Raw genomic sequence first — 20,334 nt, forward strand, 5'->3', positions numbered from 1 at the left:
TTACCATCGCCAGACCCATGTGGGGATGCTTTTTGCGGTTCTATCGCCGTTCAGAGAGCCAGCTGTCTGTCTCTGCCCATAGCTGCTTAGTCGCTTCTGGTATAGTAGAGTTGTTTGAAGACTTGACGCCGGCATGTATAGCATCCCATAGTGAGAATGCTGACTTGAGATCGTCGGGGAGGTTGAGTGATTGCGGGAAGTAGCGTGATGATGCTGTTTCAACGACGCGTGCTTTGGTTTCGGGGGCAGTTGGATCGGCATCGTTGCTGAGAAGTTCATCGAGGTATGACTTGACAGCTATACTGAGTGCACAGTTGTTGGGGAGTAGAAAAGGTAGCCTAGGAGATGTCAGTATAACACGCAGATAAGTAACAGTTTAGGTTACTAACTTCATTGCAATGACTGGTATCTCAGCATGCCGATTGCAACAACCAGTACAGAACATCTGTGTGGCTGCTACCTCAACCAGATCTCGGAGCGCCTGGCGAACAACGTTGATAATAGAGTTGTAACCAAGTAGATGCTGACTAAGAGGGCCGGTAAAACCAATCGGGCGGTGGTGGAGAATACCCAGGCCAGCAACACGAGACACTAGCATGTTCGAGTTCTTATCTTTCGCTGTGTAGCTGTCAGTTGTGCAAAATCCTGTCAGGCTCGTTGTACTTACTGCTACCACGCATCGGTGCACCATTGTACGCAGAGAACATGTCGATATCGGAGGTCAAGAGGCCCATCCGTACCAGCTCGACTGCAATCACCGCAGCTTCTTCGTGCTCCTTCTTGCCCTTCAGACCCTCTATGACGGAAACTAGGACTTTACCCCAAGGTGTCAGATTATGAGTCTTTGTATCAACATACTCCCGTAGAGCAAGGAATCGCCATATTGAGTTGTACAGTATTTCGGAAGTGGACGAAAGCGGGCTTTTAGGGTCTTTCTTAGCGATCGATTTGGTAACGAAATCAGTGTTTTGTAGCGATAGAATGGCTGCACCGAGAGTTCCGCAATCCTATTGCAAGCGTTAGTACTATTTCAGTGACTGAGCTACAGCTCTACTGACCTTGTACTGCGCGATGACATCCTTGAATGTAGCTTCCTTTACGTTCCAGGTGTCAACAATCAGAGGAGCCTGTGCTTCCGATGGCTTCTCAACAGGGATGGTTGTGGACGGCCGTTTACCGTTAGGGTCTACTGGCGAATACCAATGTGTCTGATGGAGAGATTGGTGTCGGTACCAGTTATGCAGAGAGCTGGAGAGAAGGTTGACGACCGGTGTTCGCAGCGGAATGAGTTTGGAGCTGACGAGTTCCTTGTACTCTGGGGAATTGCCACCGTCCATTGGGGGGACTTCGAATACTTGACAGGTAGTACGCCATTGAAGTATACGTGGGTTGATGAGGCCTTTCGACATGTAGTGGAGGATCTCATCTGGGAGTCTCTGACCCAAATATTGACCAGCATCATTGGGCATAGACGCGGAGTTTTGAGGCTCGACCTTTCCTTCCTCCGTGTAGACGGGGTGGTTCTTCACGGCCAATCGTGCTTTCTGGTATCGTGTGACATATTCTTTTCCTGCCGGTGGAACATCGTTGTTGTTGACGACCACAGAATATCCAGACTGGCCATTGCTCATGATGGTCTTGATGGCGCTGTACGGCTTGATCAGCTCAGCCCTGTTAGGCGCATCGAGGATGGGGTGGGTTGGGAGGAACGGCGTGCCAGCGAGTATGCATGTGTCGAGGAAGATGTCGTCTGAGATGTTTGGAGCGCCGACGAACTTGGACAGGTCGGCCACGCATTTCTCTCGGCGGATGAAGCTGAACTGCCGGGATTCGAAGTCCCAAGATGTGATGATTTTGGCGCACTCGAAGATGAGGATGTCGGACGATCCGGCGATGGCGTGAAGATATTCGTGCTTCTCGAGATATGCCAACTAGACACAATTAGCCATTGCCATGGACTATGTGGAAACTGCTAACCTGGGCCCATGCGCTATAGGGTGCAACGGTCCAGCGAATGTTCTGTTCGGTCAGGGTAGACTGTAGCGCACGGAAGAGGTCTTCGGGAGTGACGTAGGCTAAGAGCAGTCAGTAGGGTATACAGTGCCCTCTCACAGCGGTTGCCGTACTTGATTGTCCGAATTTAGCGACTGAGGCTTCGGCCTCGTGGCTGTCGTACAAAGTCCAGGCATTGATATTCACTGCTGCTTCTTCCGTCTTCTGCCTGAAAGGATCTTCCTGTTTTGTGATGTCCAGGCCGCTGAAGACGAAGTAGGGCTCGATGTCGAAGCTGCGGAAGTGGGCTAGGTCGTCCTGGATGTGCTGTGTCAGGGCCAGTGGAAGGCCGCCCAGGGCTGGGACAAGCGGTTCTTTTGCGCGTGGGTGGTTGAGGATGCGCTGGTTCAGGTACTCAGCGGCTTCAATGCCTACGCGACAGTTGCGCAGCTGTTCGAGCTCGCCCGTCTCGCCGAATGCGGCCGTCCATTGCACGAAGTCGCGGATCATGGTGCCAGTCGCGCGTGGACTTGGTGGCCGAGTCTGTAGTAATGACGGGTGGTAATGAGTGGATAAGAGCAGAGTTGCGCCTCCGAGTAATGCTGTGAGAGTCGTCTACGGTGAATACTGTAGCGACGACGTGTACTGATGTCGTAGCGGTGGTTGCGGGGGTTTGGGGCAGTAAATTGGAAGCTCCGACGCAGCTCCACGCCTTGGCGACTACCGAATCCCTGATCAGCCGGGCGCTAGCTCAGGTACAAGCCATTAGGGCATACAAGTAGACGGAGTTGTGCCGAGTGGATATTCGGACGACGCATCAGGCACTTCGAGTTGAGTGGCCTGCATCCAGATATATCCGACGTCTGATTCTGTTCCCTCTGTAGCTCTCTTAGTGCCTGAATCCCGCCTCACCTCTGCCCCTCACCTATCCCACCTCCAGGCCTTCGCACCTTACATCCGCAGTCATTCAATATGTCTCCTCCCGAAAACGACCAAGGCCCCATACCAGTCATCGACATCTCCAGGCCATCCGAGACAGTCGCTCAGCAGGTACTGGACGCAGCTTCTACCCATGGCTTTCTCTACATCAAGAATGACGGTGTGACCATTCCACCACAAGACATCGATGACATGTTCAAGGTGGTGAGTCGTCTCAAACACGCCGACGAGAACGGATTCATTCATCGATATGTATAGTCCCAAGGGTTTTTCGCCGCCCCCAAGGAGCACAAATCGGAATTCGCAATCCACTCGGAAAAGGCTGGCGGCATAAACCGGGGTTGGGTTCAAATGCAAGGCGAATCACTAGATCCCCAAGGCCAAAAGGTAAAGTCTCGTCAAATTACAAACAGAGAGAAAGCTAGTGTTGATACAAGCATCAACAGCAAGGCGACCCAAAGGAAGCTTTCAACATCGGACCTCCCAACCCAACCCTTCAACCCCTACCTTCACCACTCCGAGAATCGTCTGAACTGATATCACGTTTCCAATCATCATGCCATGCCCTCTGCACAAACATACTCTCTCTCCTCAACACCGCCCTACAAATCCCCGATCCCCATTACTTCAGCACCCGCCACGACCAATCCCTTGGCCTGTCCGGCACCATCTTCCGCATGCTATACTACCCGCCAACCTTATCCCAGGGAAAAGAGTCCAAGCAAGGCGAAACTAGTATTCGTGCAGGCGCACATTCAGACTATGGCAGTCTCACTCTTCTCTTCCGACTCCCGGGCCAACCCGGTCTTGAGCTGTCTACGCCTTCAGGTTGGAGAGCCGTGCCTGTGGATCCATCCCCATCGACTAACCAATATCCTCCTATCTTGGTAAACATAGGTGACTTGCTGTGTTACTGGACGAATGGAATGTTGAAATCTACTGTCCATCGTGTTACATTCGAGGGTGGACAAGAGAGGTACAGTATGGCGTATTTCTGTCATCCGCTGGACGAGGCGAGGTTGGATGCTGTGCCTAGTCCGGCAATTGAGCGATTTGGCAACAGAGGGGAGGAAGAATTGAGGAGTCAGAGAAAGAGGCTGGGACTAAGAGAGGATGGATTGGGTGAGGAGATCATAACAGCCAAGGGACACTTGGAAAGAAGGTTGAAGGTGACGTATGGGATATGACAAGATCTATTATGCTTGGAATGGTATTACGAACGCCACACTATGCCCTTTGCCTAACCAAAACACCTCGCTATGCTTTGCGCCATGCCATGCCATGCAATGCGGGGAATCCAAAACAAGTCCTCGTACATGCACTATATGTAGATACAGCCAGGAGTCTTTATCCCCTTCTCTTCCTCACTGCCCTTCCTGTCGCACCTCCTACATCCTTCACAACCCCAATGCCTTCAACTGCTACACTCTTATCTTGTACAGTACCACCTAGCTTTCTGATCATCTGTTCTCTGGCCTTGGCCGCACCTGGAGAGTCCCAACCTAGTTCCTGACTAGGCTGGTACTCCTCTACAAGCACCGTGCTCTCGTTCTCCTCCTCAATCGGTGGGTTCCCGGAGCTGTCACCGGCCGACGCATTGGATCGCGTAGACGTGGCACGACCTAATTGCCGTCTTTGACGGGTCTTGCCGGGTGCTTGATCAACTGACGTTGGCGCAGTTTTGCGGTTCGCGCGGAGCTGAGCTAAGATGCTAGAGTAATCCTTTTCTTCTGGTTTGGGTTCCTTTATTGACTCTTTTGTTTTTGGTGCCTCCTGTGGAGCCGGCGGTTCGGTACCTGCCGGAATCACTGAGTCGGGTTCCGGATCAGGAACTACGCAATCTGGGGCAGTGTTGCTCTGACCAAGCTTTGACTTGCGGGGTGCGGGAGCTATGAGTGACTCGGCGGATGAGCTCCGGGGTCGTGAGAATGGTTTTGAAGCGTTCGAAGATGTTGATGGACGACGTGGGGAGTTGGCGCTGGTTTCCTGGAGAGGGTACGATGCTGCACCGTCCAATCCATGTATGGCAAACTCGTCATCATGGGTTACATTGTCAGCATCGTCATTAGCGTTAGCCACCGATTCTGTTGCTGATGCAGGTGCGGTGTTTGCTGATTGAGCGAGAGCAAGAGCACCAGGCCGTTGCAGCCGTTGTTGGCGCTGGGGCTTCGTCACGATCTTGGTGGGCTGTTGCTTCTTCTGACGCAGCTCCAAGCTTTCCTCTTCAGGACTCGGCGCAGTAGGCGCACTATCCTGGGGCTCAGATCTCTGCTTCGCCTTCTGTGGCTGGGGTGGTGCTGGCGTGTTCAACTGATATTCGGCATACGACTGCAGCCGACTACTGCTCAGACAATCCCATAGCCATCTCGCATGTACTGCGGGTATCCGCTTGTCCGTAGCGAATTTGAGTTTCGGAGTGTTTACGGTAGGAGGGTTGCAGATCACAACCGAGGTCTTTGCAGATAGCTGTTCATCGTACGAGGCGCCTGTCAAGATTGTCAGATCATTCCAATGGATGCGGAGCAGGAGCCGTACCCATAAGCGTGACAATTTTTGTCACATGCAGCAGCTCGATGCCGGAAAAGCCCGTGGAGTTGATGGTCAGGCCAGAGAACCCTGGCTACGTCAGCAACCAATAAACCAACAGTGATGCGCAAACTTACCACTAATACTAAGCTTTTGGAATGGTCGACTCAATACATCACTCGCGGGGTCTACTAGACGTTTTCCATAGAGACAGCGCTCGACCCACCAATTAGTGACCAGATTGAGATGTGAACCGGCACGCTCCGGAAGTGCCGTCAAATCGACCTCAACGTCATGGGGTATTACAAAGTAGCCTCGCCGTAGATCTTCGGATGAGGCATTGTTGAGATCAGCCACGCGCATTACGTGCGCGCCGTTGCTCTCGAGATGCTGCCGCAAAATGTTTGTCTAGTGGAGACGTCAGTGAGGTCTAGAATCTGAGGTGGAGAATGGCGAACCTTTTCTACATCGAAGCCATGAGTGCATACGACGCGACCCTCAAAAATTCCATCATGTTGGGACGCGTCGTTGGGTTGTGGTGGCAAATGTTGTTCATGACTGTCTGCATGGTCATCAAGTTGCGCTTCGGTAAGCGTATCGTTGTCATGAATGGAGGCCGCTGGCGTGTGTGTACGAGTGCTTGTACGCGTACTATCTGGCTTAGTAGCAACGTCCTCTGTCCACTCATCCTCGTCTAGCTGTCGCTCGAAACTGGGCGCCGTGATGCCTGCCCAGAAGGCATCACTCTGGCTTCCTACCTTGGTGCTTGCCGAGCGACGCAGCTTCCTGCGAAAAGGGTTCAGAGCCTGGCTTGTTTCTGCGTCTCGTGTGCGCTTGCCCAGAGCGGGCGAGGCGGGCAGTTTGCGATCCCAAGCACCATTCCCTCGCTCCTGGACGGGCATGGTGGGGTTGTAGAGGGCCTCGTCCAGCACCATGCCCCTCTCTAGACTTTGGTCGAGCCATTCCAACGCCACAATCTTCATCCTCCAATTCAGGGCGTGTTCGTACTTCTTCCCCGATGGTGCGGCGGCGATGAGGTGGGTGACGGACTTGGTGAGATCGCCGTGGTACTCGGCTCCGTTGGCATCGACAGTCTCCTGGATGCGCTTCCGTTGCTCAGCTGCATTGGTCAGTATCGTCCCATGTACGTAGAGCGGGCGACGTACGGTTGTCGAAGCCAGTGAGGCATATTTTCAGTCCCGCGAGAGTCGGCATGCGGTACTCCTTTTCCAGCGCGGCCATGTCCAAAATGTCGTCGCCAGCCATCCACACCTCCCTCAGCGCCTCGAGCCATTCTGGGGACAGGACCTTGACATCGTCGCGCGACTTGGCGACATATCGGTATTTGGCACTGTCGGTGCTGCCAACTATGAGGTGGGTTACATCGGACGTGAGGTCGAGCTTGATGGTCGCGCCCATCTGCGCGCCAATGGCTGCGAGTTTGGCCTATACGGCTGTCAGAGCGGGCGAGATGTGAGGATACTGGTGGACGTACGCGCTGCTCGGGGGCGATGGAGGTGCAGCAGAGGATGGCCCCAGCAAGGGGCAGTTGGGCTGTCCCTACATAGAGTCAGCGATTGCGTTCAACGCATGGCGGTCGTGTCAGACGCACCGTAGCCTACATCGTTCGCATCCATGGCACTGACGGGCACCTGCAAAAGTCGCAGTGTCGTGTGCTTAACGCCGAAGAAAGCGCGTCTGGGCTAAGCCTCGTCTTGCCCACGCGTTGCGGGGAAGCCACACTCGCGGTCACGTGGGTTCTGGCGGTGGAAGCCCTATGTCTCGGCCACATCTCGCTACTCCTTCCGCACTGTCCGCCTTGCTTCCCATCTTGGACCATCCCCAGATGATCCGAACCTCGCCACATGCCACGAAAAAAAAAAGCTTTCTCCTCCACTGCCGAGTACCCACCGCAGCCAGAATGACGACTGCTTCGTTCCTGGCCTTGAGCTTGGGGGCGGCTGAGTTGGCAGCCCGCCCTGCTCTCTGCGCCGATCCGCCCACTCACGATTGCTGCAACTCCAGATTCAGAACCCCAGGCGCTGATCCCTACGCAATTGGGCCTGCTGTTTTCTTTTCGGCGATCGTTGGACGCAACGCGCTGACGCCCTGTTTGTGTGGTTGCAGTCGCGCTATGCCGCAGGATGCCCGGGCATGCTCTATCAAACTGCTCCAATATTGCAAAATCAAGGCACAGGCGCCCGCCGTCCATGCACAGCCAGAGGGCATCAATCGCTTGGTCTTTCTTGACACTTGAGAGATTGCGCGTTGCCCAGGGACAGCGTGGCTATGGAGCTTGGGGTCTAAGCGATCCCGTCACTCTCCATGAGCGCGTGCTCGTGCTCGCCTACATAGATGTAATCTCATCCGTGCGGGCTTAGTCGTGGGAGGAAGCCTGCCATGTCGTCGTCGATCAAAGTACCGTGCCGGGTATCCCGTAGTCGGTCGCTATCCGCCAACGGGTCTAGAAGCACGTCTTAGTAGATGCCCATTGAGATCTCACCCCTGCATCGAGTCCTGCAAACTCTTGGTGCTCAAGATGATGTAATGCATCCGAGCCTCCGTCCGCGCAAGCTACGCTCCCATAGCGCTCCTAGTAGCTAGCACTTCATATACCCGCTGCGGGAATACTCGTCTGTTACGCTGCTTGACGTGCTCATGAACGTTTCCTTGCCCCATCTGGCACCGCTGCCTTCTCCACTTTCACAATTCTGCTAAGCAACATCTCAAATCCACCATCCCAGCTGCTGCGACCCCGCCGACCAGCAGCACTGCACACCGTCCGCGTCATCCGTCCTGTTCCCTGCACTCGACGCCGGTACACTTTCGCCGTCCCTGCACTGACTTAGTCTGACATGCTCGCGTCCTCGTAACATGCTTGCAAGTCGGCTAGCTGCAACTCACTTCAAAACACCCGCAAGTCCCTGTTACTCGCCGTTGTTGTCCTGACCAGAAACCTCCCCTCGTCGCCAGCGCAGTCGCTCCAAACAGGGTATTCCCGCACGCTTCCGACGCACCGGCAACCTCACCGCTCCACAACACTACAGTGGCCTGTCGTGCTGATCGCATTTACACATCATTGACTAGGTAGCCTCACCAAACTTTTTGATACCCTGTCTCCCTCTGTGAGTCCTTGTCTCATCTCCCCCTTCACCGCGTTCGGGCCCTTTGTCTAGTAGCGCCCAACCTCATCGTCCCTTCCCAAAGCATCCACATGGAACCTGGTTGGGTTACCTAGTCCAAGAAGCTTTTGTACCCCTCTCATGACTCTGAGGAGTTGTACAAGCCAAATTGTTCTCGACCTCTACAATTACACCTTGTATAAGACTCGGCGCGCTGCATGCCTTTGCTCAACACCTTGATCGTTCTCCCGTCCTGCCCTTGACCTCACTAACGCATCGTCGCTATGCCAGAGTACCACACAGTCTACTCTGAACGTGGCCGATTACGATACCTCCCCGACCATTTGGACTGTCCTCCGCGAACCTACCGCGGCATCTTTGCAGGTCGCAATCGTAGACCGCACCGCATTCACATCGCACACGTCGGTCCTGATCCGACTCTACTTCGTGTCCAGAGACGCCAAACGACTAGCAAGTCGTACTTTACAGAAAAGCTGGCGGTCCCACGCGACAGCGCTAAACGTTTCCTACGGTCGTTTATCGACACCCACTTTTCTTCCAACACCGAAACCACAGACATTCCTACGCCTCGATCGTCGACAAGCACTACCAGCAGCAATCGCAACTCGGTTGCCTCAGTTCCAGCTTCCCAGACCGCCACCATGAGGTCGCTTACCAGGAACTCTGGTAGTGGCGCCGTAGGCGCAATTGGAGGTGCCATGGCTGCACCAGGCATGCCCAGACCATCAGTCGCCGAGTCACATTGGTCTTCCGGCCGCGCATCCGCAAAAAGCATCATCACCAACGTAAAGAGCGTACCAGAGGAGAAGCCCGTGGCTTCAGGTGGTGGTGTCAGTGTCAACGTGCAACTCACAGAGCCGGTCTTGTTCCTACGGGGGTTCGAGCAAGCTGAGCATGCAGAGCGAAGCACGGCGATGCTTCGTGGAACACTATGTCTGAAGATCACCAAACCCTCAAAACTCAAGGCTGTTACGCTCAAGTTCAGAGGCAAAGCGACGACTAAGTGGCCAGAAGGTACGTTCGTCTACATTATGCCATTCTAAAACTAACACTCTTTAGGCATTCCCCCAAAGAAAGTTGAGTTCGAAGAGGTGGACACTTTGATGAGCCACACCTGGCCATTTTTCAATTCACAATTCCCCAACGCCGAGAATGGCACTGGCGCAGATCACGTGGAACTTTACAAGGGTTCTGGTGGATTGACTGGATCGCCAAACAACTCTTCGCTGAATCTAACGACAAAGGAGGCGAAACGACTATCGTTACAAGTCAATCAATCGCGAAGCTTCGGTAAGGGCGACACCCCTGGAGGCGGCCCTTCAGTAGCACAAAAGGGTTACAGGACCTTCAACCCTGGAGAGTACATGTACAACTTCGAGTTACCGCTAGACAGCCACCTTCCCGAGACCATCGATGTCGACCTTGGTTCAGTCAAATATGAGTTGGAAGCTACTGTCGAACGCGCCGGTGCCTTCCGCACAAACCTTATTGGAACAAAGGAAGTCACCTTGATCCGCGCACCTTCGGAGGGGTCACTGGAGCAGGTTGAGCCTATCGCCATTAGCCGCAGCTGGGAAGACCAGTTACACTACGACATAGTCATCTCTGGCAAATCCTTCCCACTCGGTGCACAGGTTCCCATTGCCTTCAAGCTGACCCCGCTCGCCAAGGTGCAATGTCATCGTATCAAGGTGTTTGTCACTGAGAACGTCGAGTATTTCTGCAACAACAAGCGAGTCCATCGAATGGAGCCGGTCCGTAAGGTCCAATTATTCGAGAAACGTGCAGACGGCCCACCAACCAGTACCTTCCCCGGTAGCACAATGCGAATAGTCTCTGGAGGTGGTGTTCCATACGACCAACGAGCGGCTGCTTCACGAGGCGAGGACGTGCAGGTGCAAGATCCTACAAACCTTCTGGGTGACCTTGGTGGCGACGCGAACATCGGTCCTACAGAGATGGAATTCAATGTACAGCTACCAAGCTGCCATAACCTCAAAGAGAAAGACAAGTCATCAAAGCTACACTTCGACACGACATACCAGAATATCCAGGTGCACCATTGGATCAAGGTATGTTCAACCTTAGGTTTCAGCGTCTTACATACTAACAATTTACTAGCTTGTCATGCGCCTCTCGAAACCGGACGCCACTGACCCAACTAAGAGAAGACACTTCGAAATCTCCATTGACTCACCCTTCCACATTCTCTCGTGTCAAGCTACGCAAGCGAACACAGCACTACCAGCATACTCGTCGCCTGAACCAGCCCTAAGCGGCACGCGCGTACCCGAGTGCGGATGCCCGAATGCACCAGCCCGGCGCAACTCCCCAACCAGCTTTGTTCCAACTCTGAGCTCAATAGGCCGCTCAAGAGGAAACTCGGACGCAGTGATACCAACACCAACACCGACGCTTACTCGTCCGCAAGCAGCGCATATTGGCGGACCGAATGACTCTACAGTACAACGACCCATTCATCTTATGCGCGTACCATCATTCAACCCACCCGCATTCTCAGAAATAGAACCACCTCCACCCGTAGAGACTCCACCTCCCCTTTACGAAACCATTGCATCGCCCACGAGTGGGTTAGCCGACTACTTCTCCCGCCTGTCTGACGCATATGACTCAGACAGCGATCCAGAGCGCAACGATCGAGCGCGCGTTGAGATTCCCCTGACACCAGGGGGCCGCACCAACAGAAGTATGGACGAGCGCAGAACCTGGCTGCCCGTTGGCCATTGATTGAGCATCAGGATGCTCTCATGACGTCATGCGTTACGCTTTCTTTCATGTTTATGCATATATATATTTTTACACATTTACGACGATTCTCCTTTCGTTTTCAGGCGGGCCGTGCATCCATCGCCTGGGGAATATAGGGTCTTTTTACCATGGAAACACGGAGCATGAGGAAAACCTGCAGCGCTTTTGCTTTTACTCTCGCATTGTTCGCCTTTGGGCATTTTCGCGTGTTTGGGCCCGGGGTTCGCTGGGATGTTCCTTCGCTGAACTGGTTGTTTCATGGGCGTAACTTCATGTTAGATGGGTAGTCCTTGGTTTACAGAAGCCCGCGCTTTCGCCTGCTGTAATTATTTATCTAGTCGACCATATAGGTTGTAAATACTACGAACGTACATATCTGTTCATACTAGTCCTTCTCATGGTTAATATCCGGGCCTGTCAGTAGTCTGCGGCAGACGTTGAGGGTTCAAAGAAACAGGTTGCGACACATGATGTTTGCAGGAGCTGGAACAGCGCTGACCATGTCATGATCAATTAGTATAGTTCAATTGATGCGGTGCAAACATACGGATCTCAACTGACCTGCTTCCTTGCGGTCCAAATCGCTCATGTCTTCTGATTCCAAGGCAACCCGTATGATTAACTATGCTATTATGTCCCACACCGCATAAACACCACATCGCACTTTCGCGATGCCGACCGACTCTAATCATAACGTCCGTGCTAGGCGGCCGCACAAACGTCGTCAACGACCTCTAGTCAAGCTTTGACATCCAGCCATTCATCACGGGCCACGTCCCGTCCTCCTCATTGCAAGGTCAGCCCTCTACACCATACCAGGCACACCGTCTTCTACTGATGTCAACGTTCAAGGTCATTCCCTCTCTTTTCCCGTCACAGGCTGACCTTATACGTTACATACAACGGTGGTCTTGACTGACCTGGTTGCTCGAGTGACGTATGTGGAGATTGTGGAGTAAAGACTAGGGAGGATATCTCGGTGCGTCTAGACGCGGGTGTTGCTGTGGTCGTTGTATTATTAGGACGTAGGGGTTTCAAGCTATGAAGGGTACATGGGTGCCCGAGTTGATCGACTGGCTCTACGAGTTCTTGGCCTAGATTGTTGAGTTGTTACCTGATGGGCGCATTCTGTGTCAGTCTGCTCATGGTCCAGTTGGTTCTTCGGGTCAATCCAGTACCCGCAATACCTGTTCGCCTGGGCAAAATCTTCTGGGCGGTCATGTTGGTGTGAGATTGCTGCCCAACTACCTGTAACACATTGATATCATGTTTGACTTGTATATGATACTTTATCCGTGCTCTGCTATTCGAGAACGCGTGTCCTAGTGCAGACGGGACCAAGATCTGGTGTTCCCAGTCACCATCGTGTGGACAAACGGCTTGCGATGGTGAGACGCGGCTATCGGACCTTTTTAAGATCTTGACAGGTTTTGGATGGGCAAGGGCTGTTTCATGCGGAGTAGCTCAAAATTCCCAACTTGAGTAGTACTATGACGTAGAGATCGGTGTTACTCTGACTCTACTTACTGAGGTAGGACATATGCATGTGCAAGAGTTGGAAGAGGTCCGATGGTGAGAACTTTTGCGAAAATTTCAAGGGTACCTCAGCCCTGCGCATAGCATTTCGAAAAGTATGTTTGGGCGCACTGCAATTCGCGCGAACGGATTGTTGCTGGGGAGGCATCTTAGGCGATTCGCCAGGGTTGCATCGCACCTAAGAGAGTTATTCCCGGGGTGCGTCGTGTTGCGAAAGCGTGGTTTCCCTGACATCTTCGATCGCCTTCAATTTCTTTGCATTCGGGCCCTGCACATACATCTGCCTTGAAATATTAAGGTACTCTTTTCTTGCGAAGAGATTCAATGACGATTTCCCGTCTCTTCTGCAGTCCGCAACCATGCATGCGCTGCAGCATGTACAAAAATCGCATCCGCCCGGGTTTCCAACATTTAACTTATCTTGACATTGATTTACACCGCCTCTGGCGGCTGCAGTGCTTACGCTCCAGTCGGAAAATCTCTGCATAGCGGCTATTTGTGAGGGCCCATGTGTCTTCACCGGATAACGACTTAGCGATGGTCAATGACCTCGGGACCTTGCAACGTTGAGAGCTCCCTGAGTCGTGCTATCGAGCCAACCACGCCTGCAGTTCGTGAGGTTTGTTGACTGAAGTCCGCTGATCGGCCTTCCTGCATAGACGATGCAGCACCCTGCATACAGAACCATCATGTGATAAGCAGCGTGCAGAAGGCTTTGTCATGTGGCATCCCTCCGAGAACGACGATGCATGAGGTCAAGAGGTTGTCCACGGAAAGCGAGAGCGAACGTGTTCAAGGCTTGGGCACAACAGTTCCAAGGCTGGGGCGGCTCGTAGCGCGGCCTATCGGAGCGAACTGAGCTCCGCCCCCAGCCGTTGCTTTGGTAGAAGACGCTGCGATTTCGACCGTTTCTGAACGGTTTTTGCTGGGTTGCCGTCCGCCAGACTCGTTCATGTAGCGGAAGTTTTGCCGGCCAAGTTTCGGCACCCAAGATCGCGTTGAACAGTGTGGCTGTTGAACGGTGGCGTCCGATTAGGCCATTCCTAGTCCACCCCGGAGCCAACCAACGTCATTGCCAAGTACCAAGCACTTTAGTATGGAAGAGAGATAATCGCATTCTAATCTCTGTTTCTTTCGCTCGTTTTCCAGTCGAGCTGAAGAGTCCCGACGACGACGACGATTCGCCCTGGCAATTGAAGTGGCTTGATCAGAAACGCGCCTTTGTTTTCCCAATCTGCGCACGCCCAATCGCGCTCGACTCTGGTTGACAGCCGACTACCACGCGCACCATCCAAGCTTTCGGATGAGCCTGCCGAGCGGCACCTAGACCTCGTAAGCATTCGGCTTGGGTTTTCTTGTTTCTCCCATAACATTCACTAACTGGCCACTCCAAAAGTTGTGCGACAGCAAAGGCGGAGCACTCTCCACGGCCCCGCAGGCATACCATACCATCACCGTCATTGCCATATAGGGCTGTGCTGGACCGGCGTCTGGGCGGATCCCCATATACATGCATTCGGTCTCGCTACCACCTTTCTCTTCCTTTGACCGCTTCTCTCGACAACGCGGCCCCGGTGCCAAAATCCTCCCTACATAACCATTGCTCGCCCGCGAGACTCTTCTTCGCCCACCTCGGCCACCAACCGCGCCGAGCTGCCTTTCGCTTCTCCGCATACAGGCGTCGTATACGTGCGAGAAATAGTTAGACGGATACAGAAACACACATAGAGACAAGGACCATCAAAACGTCACAATGGCGTGGGACCACCTCTCCATCACAAAGCCGCATCTGGTCTACCTGATCCTTGGAGGCTTCACTAGTCTGTTCATGCTGTGCTCCTCTGTGATCAAGGAGCGTCTGTACATTGGTGAAGCCACAGTCGCGACAATCTGTGGTATCATATTCGGTCCACATGCCGCAAACCTCATAGATCCATCAACCTGGGGCAACGTCGACTTGATCACCCTCGAGTTTTCGCGCATTGTCCTTGTCGTGCAATGCTTCGCTGTCGGTGTCGAGTTGCCTCGCGCATACATGGAGAAGCACTGGAAGTCAGTCGTGGCACTACTGCTTCCAGTCATGACTTTTGGCTGGCTAATAACTAGCCTGTTCATCTGGGGCCTGTTCCACTCTCACCTCAACTGGCTTGACAGTCTTTGCGTTGCAGCTTGTGTGACTGCCACAGACCCTGTCTTAGCATCATCAGTCGTCGGTAAAGGCAAGTTCGCCAAGCGAGTACCCAAACATCTTCGAGACTTGTTGTCCTGTGAATCTGGCTGCAACGATGGCATGGCGTTCCCCTTCGTTTACTTGGCCATCTACTTGATTCACTACCGACCAGACGCCAACGCGGTCGCTTATCACTGGTTTTGCTACACCATCCTTTACGAATGCATCTTCGGCGCCTTCTATGGAGTTGTCGTTGGATACATTGCGCGTCGCGCTATTCGGTGGGCGCACGAGAAGGATCTCATTGATCGAGAGAGTTTCCTCGTCTTCTACTTCGTGCTGGCGTTGTTCTGTGCTGGCTCCGGTGCCCTGCTGGGCATGGATGACTTGTTGGTGGGCTTCGCCTGTGGTGTAGGCTTTTCCAACGACGGATGGTTCCTGGAGAAAACCGAGGAATCCCACGTATCCAACGTTATCGACCTGCTGATCAATTTGGCATTCTTCGTCTATTTTGGATCCATCATCCCCTGGGAATTGTTCAACGCACCGCTCATCGGGATAACACCATGGCGTCTCGTTGTGCTCGGCATTCTGGTACTTTTCTTCCGCCGTATTCCGATTATGTTGGCGCTCAAACCTGTCATTCCCGACCTTAAGACCTGGCGAGAGGCGTCCTTCGCTGGACATTTCGGACCCATTGGCGTCGGTGGCCTGTTTGTAGCGATCCTTGCAAGAGCCGAGCTGGAGACTGATACGACGACCCCGCTAGCCGTACTACCGGAGGAGGGTTTCGAGCATTTGAACATCATCGAGATGATCTGGCCCATTACATGTTTCTTGGTCATCGTTAGTATCATTGTTCATGGAAGTTCAATCGCTGTCTTTACCCTTGGAAAACGCATCAATACCCTGACAATTTCCATGTCCTACACCCAAGCGAACGAGAACGGGCCCGGCTGGATGGATCGTCTTCCCCGCATCCAATCACGCTCCAGATCTTCTATGGCTCGACGTCCCTCTGAATCATCCATGGATGAAAAGTCAGAGCTCGCGACGGCAGGTTTTGGCAGCAGTTTCCTACGTCGCCAGAAGGAAGAGGACAGTAACTCTGTAAAGCCTGCGAACCGAGGCAGGCGCTGGGATGCTGGTCGAGGTCCAGGTGGACCAATCTCGCAGTCCGCCATTGGTCCTGCTAGGCGTGATGAAGAGAAGGGGCTACCAGCAGAACTCGAAGACACTGGTACCTTTGCTGATACGATGGCCATCTCTAGCGACAGTTCATCGAGTGGTAAAGAGAAGATGAAGAGCCAGGTACCAGAAGAAGAGATGTATCAGGAGGGCCATGAGACTGTCATCGAGGATGAAGAAGGAAATGTTCTCGGTGTAAGAGACAGTCATGGTGAGCACGGTGCGGAGAGGCAAAGGCATGACCGTGAGAGGGCGCAGGAGCTCATGCGTACAAAGCATGTCCACGGTGGCGTGTCGCAAGATGAGCATGGCGGCGCACTCGAAGAAGCACCCGGTCGCATTGAAAGCGCGATTGAACACCCTCATAAAACCTGGCGCAACCGAATGCAAAGTTACAAGGGCCAGAATCAAAAGGAAAAGGCCACAGAACCACCAAAGGCAGAGAAGCCAGCCCAGAAATCAAGCCACAAGAACGGCCCCGCTCTCGCATACCAATATGGTAATACCATTATTGTTGAGGATGAGGATGGCGAGGTCCTGAAGAAGTACGACATACCGGCTGCTCCAAAGAAGGGGAAGGATGGCCGACCTGCCAACCATCGCGGCCAATCTATGGTAGAGACGTCTAGTCGTGCCGTTCAGAGTCTCAAGCGAATGGGAACCCACATGGGTGTACCAGCACAACAGGCTGGACCATCGGGCACCCAAGCGGCGAATAACAACAAGAAGAAACAGAAAGCAGCGGAAGCCGCAGCGAAAGAGCAAGAAGACGATGATCTACTCCGCTTCACCGTAACAGCTGGTGGCCGTCGGATGAGCAAGCTTGAGTTCATCCAGCAAATGTCGCAAATGAACCCTAAAGACAGGGCGAAGTTTGTACAAGCTAGTGATGCCCCTGAGGCCGTCAAAGATGCCGCACACCAAGATGCTAAGGACCACACTGCGGAACAACGCCGCCGTGCAGCTTCGGTACAAGCAAATATGCCCCCGGTTGTTGGAGAAGAGGGCGAGGCCGAACTTCATAAGATCGAATCGCCAGCGGCTAAGGAAGAAGGCCACCGTCGGGGCCCCGAAGGTCTGACATTAGTGGACAGTAACGATGAGCATGTTCCCTTCCACTCCGTACGCCAGGATCTCGAGAACCGACCCAGCGATCAGGGTGGCGAAACCGCTGCACAGCGCCGACGTCGCTTAGCTGCGGAGAATATACCAGCTGAAACTTCAGGCGGTTCCGCCATTCTGCCGCCATCGCAGCAACCAGAAGAAGGGTTTGAAGGCGAAACAGCGGCAGAGCGCAGGCGTCGTCTGGGGGCCCTTGGTGTAGGTAAAGACAATTCTCCCGAATCTGATTCTGAAGATGAAGAGACTGGTGACCCACTTGAGACTGGTCGTGGTACACACTCGCGCACCGCTGAGCCAAGCCGAAAGACGCTTTCACCTACGCCACGCACGCCTGGTATCCGTTTCGCAGATCAACCTAGAGTTCCAACAAGGGATGAGCGTGCCGCCGAGGATGCTCGAGAAAAGGAGGAGAGTCAGAAGGAAAAGGATGGCAAGAAGAAGAGTGGGCTCAGCAAGCTCATTGGAAGGAAGTAGGTTGTTGACTTCACTATATTTCTTGGGATCAAATGTTTAATTGAAGGTCGATGCATTTGTGCTTGCATAGCGTCGTGGAGTTTAGAAGCGGTTTCTTGAAGACTTGCATGAGTCGCAATGTAGTCATTGAGTCATGGTGCTAGGTGTTCGTATTGAATGAAGAATGCGACACATGTCTTACATCAAATCACACTCGCTTTTCGTCCCAATCCCAATTGCTGGAGGTATCCAAAAAAAAAAAAAAAAAAAAAAAAAAAAAAAAAAAACAGTGTATTACAATGTCGTAGCGACGAAATGGAGGATTCACTCCATATAGGCAGGTAGTTGGTTGCTGTCGATGTAAATTGCTCTTATTTCTGTAATCTACGTTCTGTTGGCCAAAACCTCGGTGCCTCGGGTCTCGCTCGGTGCTTAAGCGGCCAGTTCTTCGCTCCCTAGCTACCTAGGTAAGTCCAACTATCACCACGCTACACACGATCTTCTGCACTTTACTGAAGCTCGGTAATCAGTGGTTATACATTCAGCAGACATCGCGATGTGCTCCGCGACGCTCGTATTGCACCCCACCCTGACGTAGCATCATATGGGAAATTGCCTCGAAGCGGCAGCTGGCAAAGTACACCACCTTGGCGCCCAGGCTCTCGGAGATGAAAAATCTTATCAGATTGATAAGATGATCAGATTAGCGCTGATGGGCAACATCGTCGTTCCACTGGTGATGCTATGGCTACAACATCATGCCATAAGTGTGCATACTTACGGACACGACCTCGGATTAAGTCTCCCTCCTTAGACCCGTTCAAGCGACCGGTCCTCAGATCGCGCCAATCATAAGCTATCTTGTCTGCAGTCTCGCGATCATTCTTAGCTAGCCGACATACCTGAGCCAAAGATGTAGAGCATGACGAGAAAAGACTTTGATACGGACGATGCTCCGAGTTTCTTGTACTCCGATGACGGAGAGCGCCCCTACATGAGTACTGGTGGGATATAATATATATCAGCCATATTTGCTTCCCAATTTTGACGTATCCCTCTACTCACTCTAGGCATCCAAGCACGGCAACATGGGTTCCATTCAGCAACATGAGATTGCAACGCTCAACAGCTTAGCGGCCCAAATCAGCGAGCTGGCTGCTAAGATGACGAAGCAGCTGGAGGCTGAAAATGTGACACCAGTCACTCTTGAGGCCGACAGTCCGATCAAGTACGAGAAACTCCCGGGAGATGTTTTCATGACCCGACAACTGCTTGAGGACGCGTTGAAGGACATGTGGATTCTAAGCCAAGGGCCGAGTGAGAGCGTGTTTAACTACGTACACATGGCCATTCCAGACACGGCATGCTTGAACGTCCTCAACCAGTTTGACTTTTGGGGTGCGGTGCCAGTCGATGGCGAAGCGACATTTGAGGATATAGCAAGGCATACCAAGCTCCCTCTTGAGGTGGTGAGTCGTGTCATCGACCATGCTGTCACGATGCGCTTCTTCCACAAACCTTCGCCCACATCGACCTCAGTCAAACATAGCTCACGATCTGCTGCACTAGCCAAAGACTCTGGTTTGTCTGCACTCGTGCAGATGGTGTTGGATGAAACGGGTCCCCCAATGTTCTTGCTTCCAGAAGCTTTGCGACGCTTTTCGCAAGGAAAACCTGAGATAAGCAAGGACATAAAAGAGACTGCTTTTAGGCTGTGTCACTCTGGCGGTGAAGCGTGGGGTGACTATGAGACCAGTTGGGAGTTTATCGAAAACGATGGCGAGGGTGAGAAGAAGGGCTGGCGACAGAGGAACTTCGTCAAGTTCATGGCCTATATCAAGGATCTGTTCCACACCGAAAACATGGTACTCGAAGCCATCGATTGGAAGGCAGAGGGCGAAGTCACGGTCGTTGACGTGAGTATACCTAGACCTGATCCTCATCCTAACACTAACAGTCATCAGCTCGGTGGTTCAGCTGGTCACGACGATGCTGTTCTTGCAACAAAGTTCCCTAACCTCAAGATCGTAGTCCAAGATCTCCCCGAAGTCGCCCCAGTCTTCGAAAAAGAATTCCCATCCGAATTAAGATCGCGCGTCTCGTTTCTTACACACAACCTTTTCGATCCACAGCCTGTACAAGCGGATATTTACATGCTCAAGTGGATCTTACACGACTGGCCGGACGTTGAGTCAGTGAAGATATTGCAAGCACTCCGGCCCGCACTCCGGCCCGGTGCCCGCGTTCTTTTCATCGATTATGTGGGCAAACAGGAGCCGAGCAACGAGGAGCTGCCAAGGAGTATACAGGGCTTTGGTACAGCCACTGATCTGAGGATGATGGCATTATTTAACGCGAAGGAGAGGCCAGTAGAGGCGTGGAAGGACATCTTCGAGCAGGCTGATGAGAGATACGATGTTGTTAGAGTTGAAGCTGATCCGTTGAGCTTCATGTGCGTGCTTGAGGCTGTGTGGAGGGGCTAGATGTCATATGGCA

General features: G+C 52.9%; 6 protein-coding genes across 6 annotated transcripts; 4 read left to right on the plus strand and 2 right to left on the minus strand.

Moving 5' to 3' along the window:
• Positions 1-40: 40 nt before the first annotated feature.
• On the minus strand, positions 41-2,502 carry J4E82_006161 (uncharacterized protein; the record flags this gene model as incomplete). The annotated part of the gene is made up of 6 exons (XM_051732419.1): positions 41-338; positions 390-618; positions 668-1,007; positions 1,059-1,931; positions 1,978-2,075; positions 2,127-2,502. 6 exons carry the CDS (start codon positions 2,500-2,502, stop codon positions 41-43), a joined length of 2,214 nt encoding a protein of 737 aa, XP_051587785.1.
• A 462-nt stretch (positions 2,503-2,964) lies between these two features.
• Positions 2,965-4,118, plus strand: J4E82_006162 (uncharacterized protein; the record flags this gene model as incomplete). The annotated part of the gene is made up of 3 exons (XM_051732420.1): positions 2,965-3,135; positions 3,190-3,318; positions 3,378-4,118. 3 exons carry the CDS (start codon positions 2,965-2,967, stop codon positions 4,116-4,118), a joined length of 1,041 nt encoding a protein of 346 aa, XP_051587786.1.
• A 160-nt stretch (positions 4,119-4,278) lies between these two features.
• J4E82_006163 (uncharacterized protein) lies at positions 4,279-7,094 on the minus strand (the record flags this gene model as incomplete). The annotated part of the gene is made up of 7 exons (XM_051732421.1): positions 4,279-5,417; positions 5,467-5,547; positions 5,595-5,865; positions 5,916-6,577; positions 6,624-6,903; positions 6,953-7,017; positions 7,070-7,094. 7 exons carry the CDS (start codon positions 7,092-7,094, stop codon positions 4,279-4,281), a joined length of 2,523 nt encoding a protein of 840 aa, XP_051587787.1.
• A 1,769-nt stretch (positions 7,095-8,863) lies between these two features.
• J4E82_006164 (uncharacterized protein) lies at positions 8,864-11,348 on the plus strand (the record flags this gene model as incomplete). Its single annotated transcript, XM_051732422.1, has 3 exons — positions 8,864-9,614; positions 9,660-10,672; positions 10,722-11,348. The coding sequence occupies 3 exons, from the start codon at positions 8,864-8,866 to the stop codon at positions 11,346-11,348; spliced, it is 2,391 nt and encodes a 796-aa protein (XP_051587788.1).
• Positions 11,349-14,658: 3,310 nt separating this feature from the next.
• J4E82_006165 (uncharacterized protein) lies at positions 14,659-17,859 on the plus strand (the record flags this gene model as incomplete). The annotated part of the gene is made up of 1 exon (XM_051732423.1): positions 14,659-17,859. The coding sequence occupies one exon, from the start codon at positions 14,659-14,661 to the stop codon at positions 17,857-17,859; it is 3,201 nt and encodes a 1,066-aa protein (XP_051587789.1).
• A 1,067-nt stretch (positions 17,860-18,926) lies between these two features.
• Positions 18,927-20,321, plus strand: J4E82_006166 (uncharacterized protein; the record flags this gene model as incomplete). Its single annotated transcript, XM_051732424.1, has 2 exons — positions 18,927-19,754; positions 19,803-20,321. 2 exons carry the CDS (start codon positions 18,927-18,929, stop codon positions 20,319-20,321), a joined length of 1,347 nt encoding a protein of 448 aa, XP_051587790.1.
• Between the last annotated feature and the right edge of the window lie 13 nt (positions 20,322-20,334).

Source organism: Alternaria postmessia, assembly GCF_024291825.1.
Source record: "Alternaria postmessia strain BMP 2775 chromosome Unknown scaffold_35, whole genome shotgun sequence".
Taxonomy (NCBI): domain Eukaryota; kingdom Fungi; phylum Ascomycota; class Dothideomycetes; order Pleosporales; family Pleosporaceae; genus Alternaria; species Alternaria postmessia.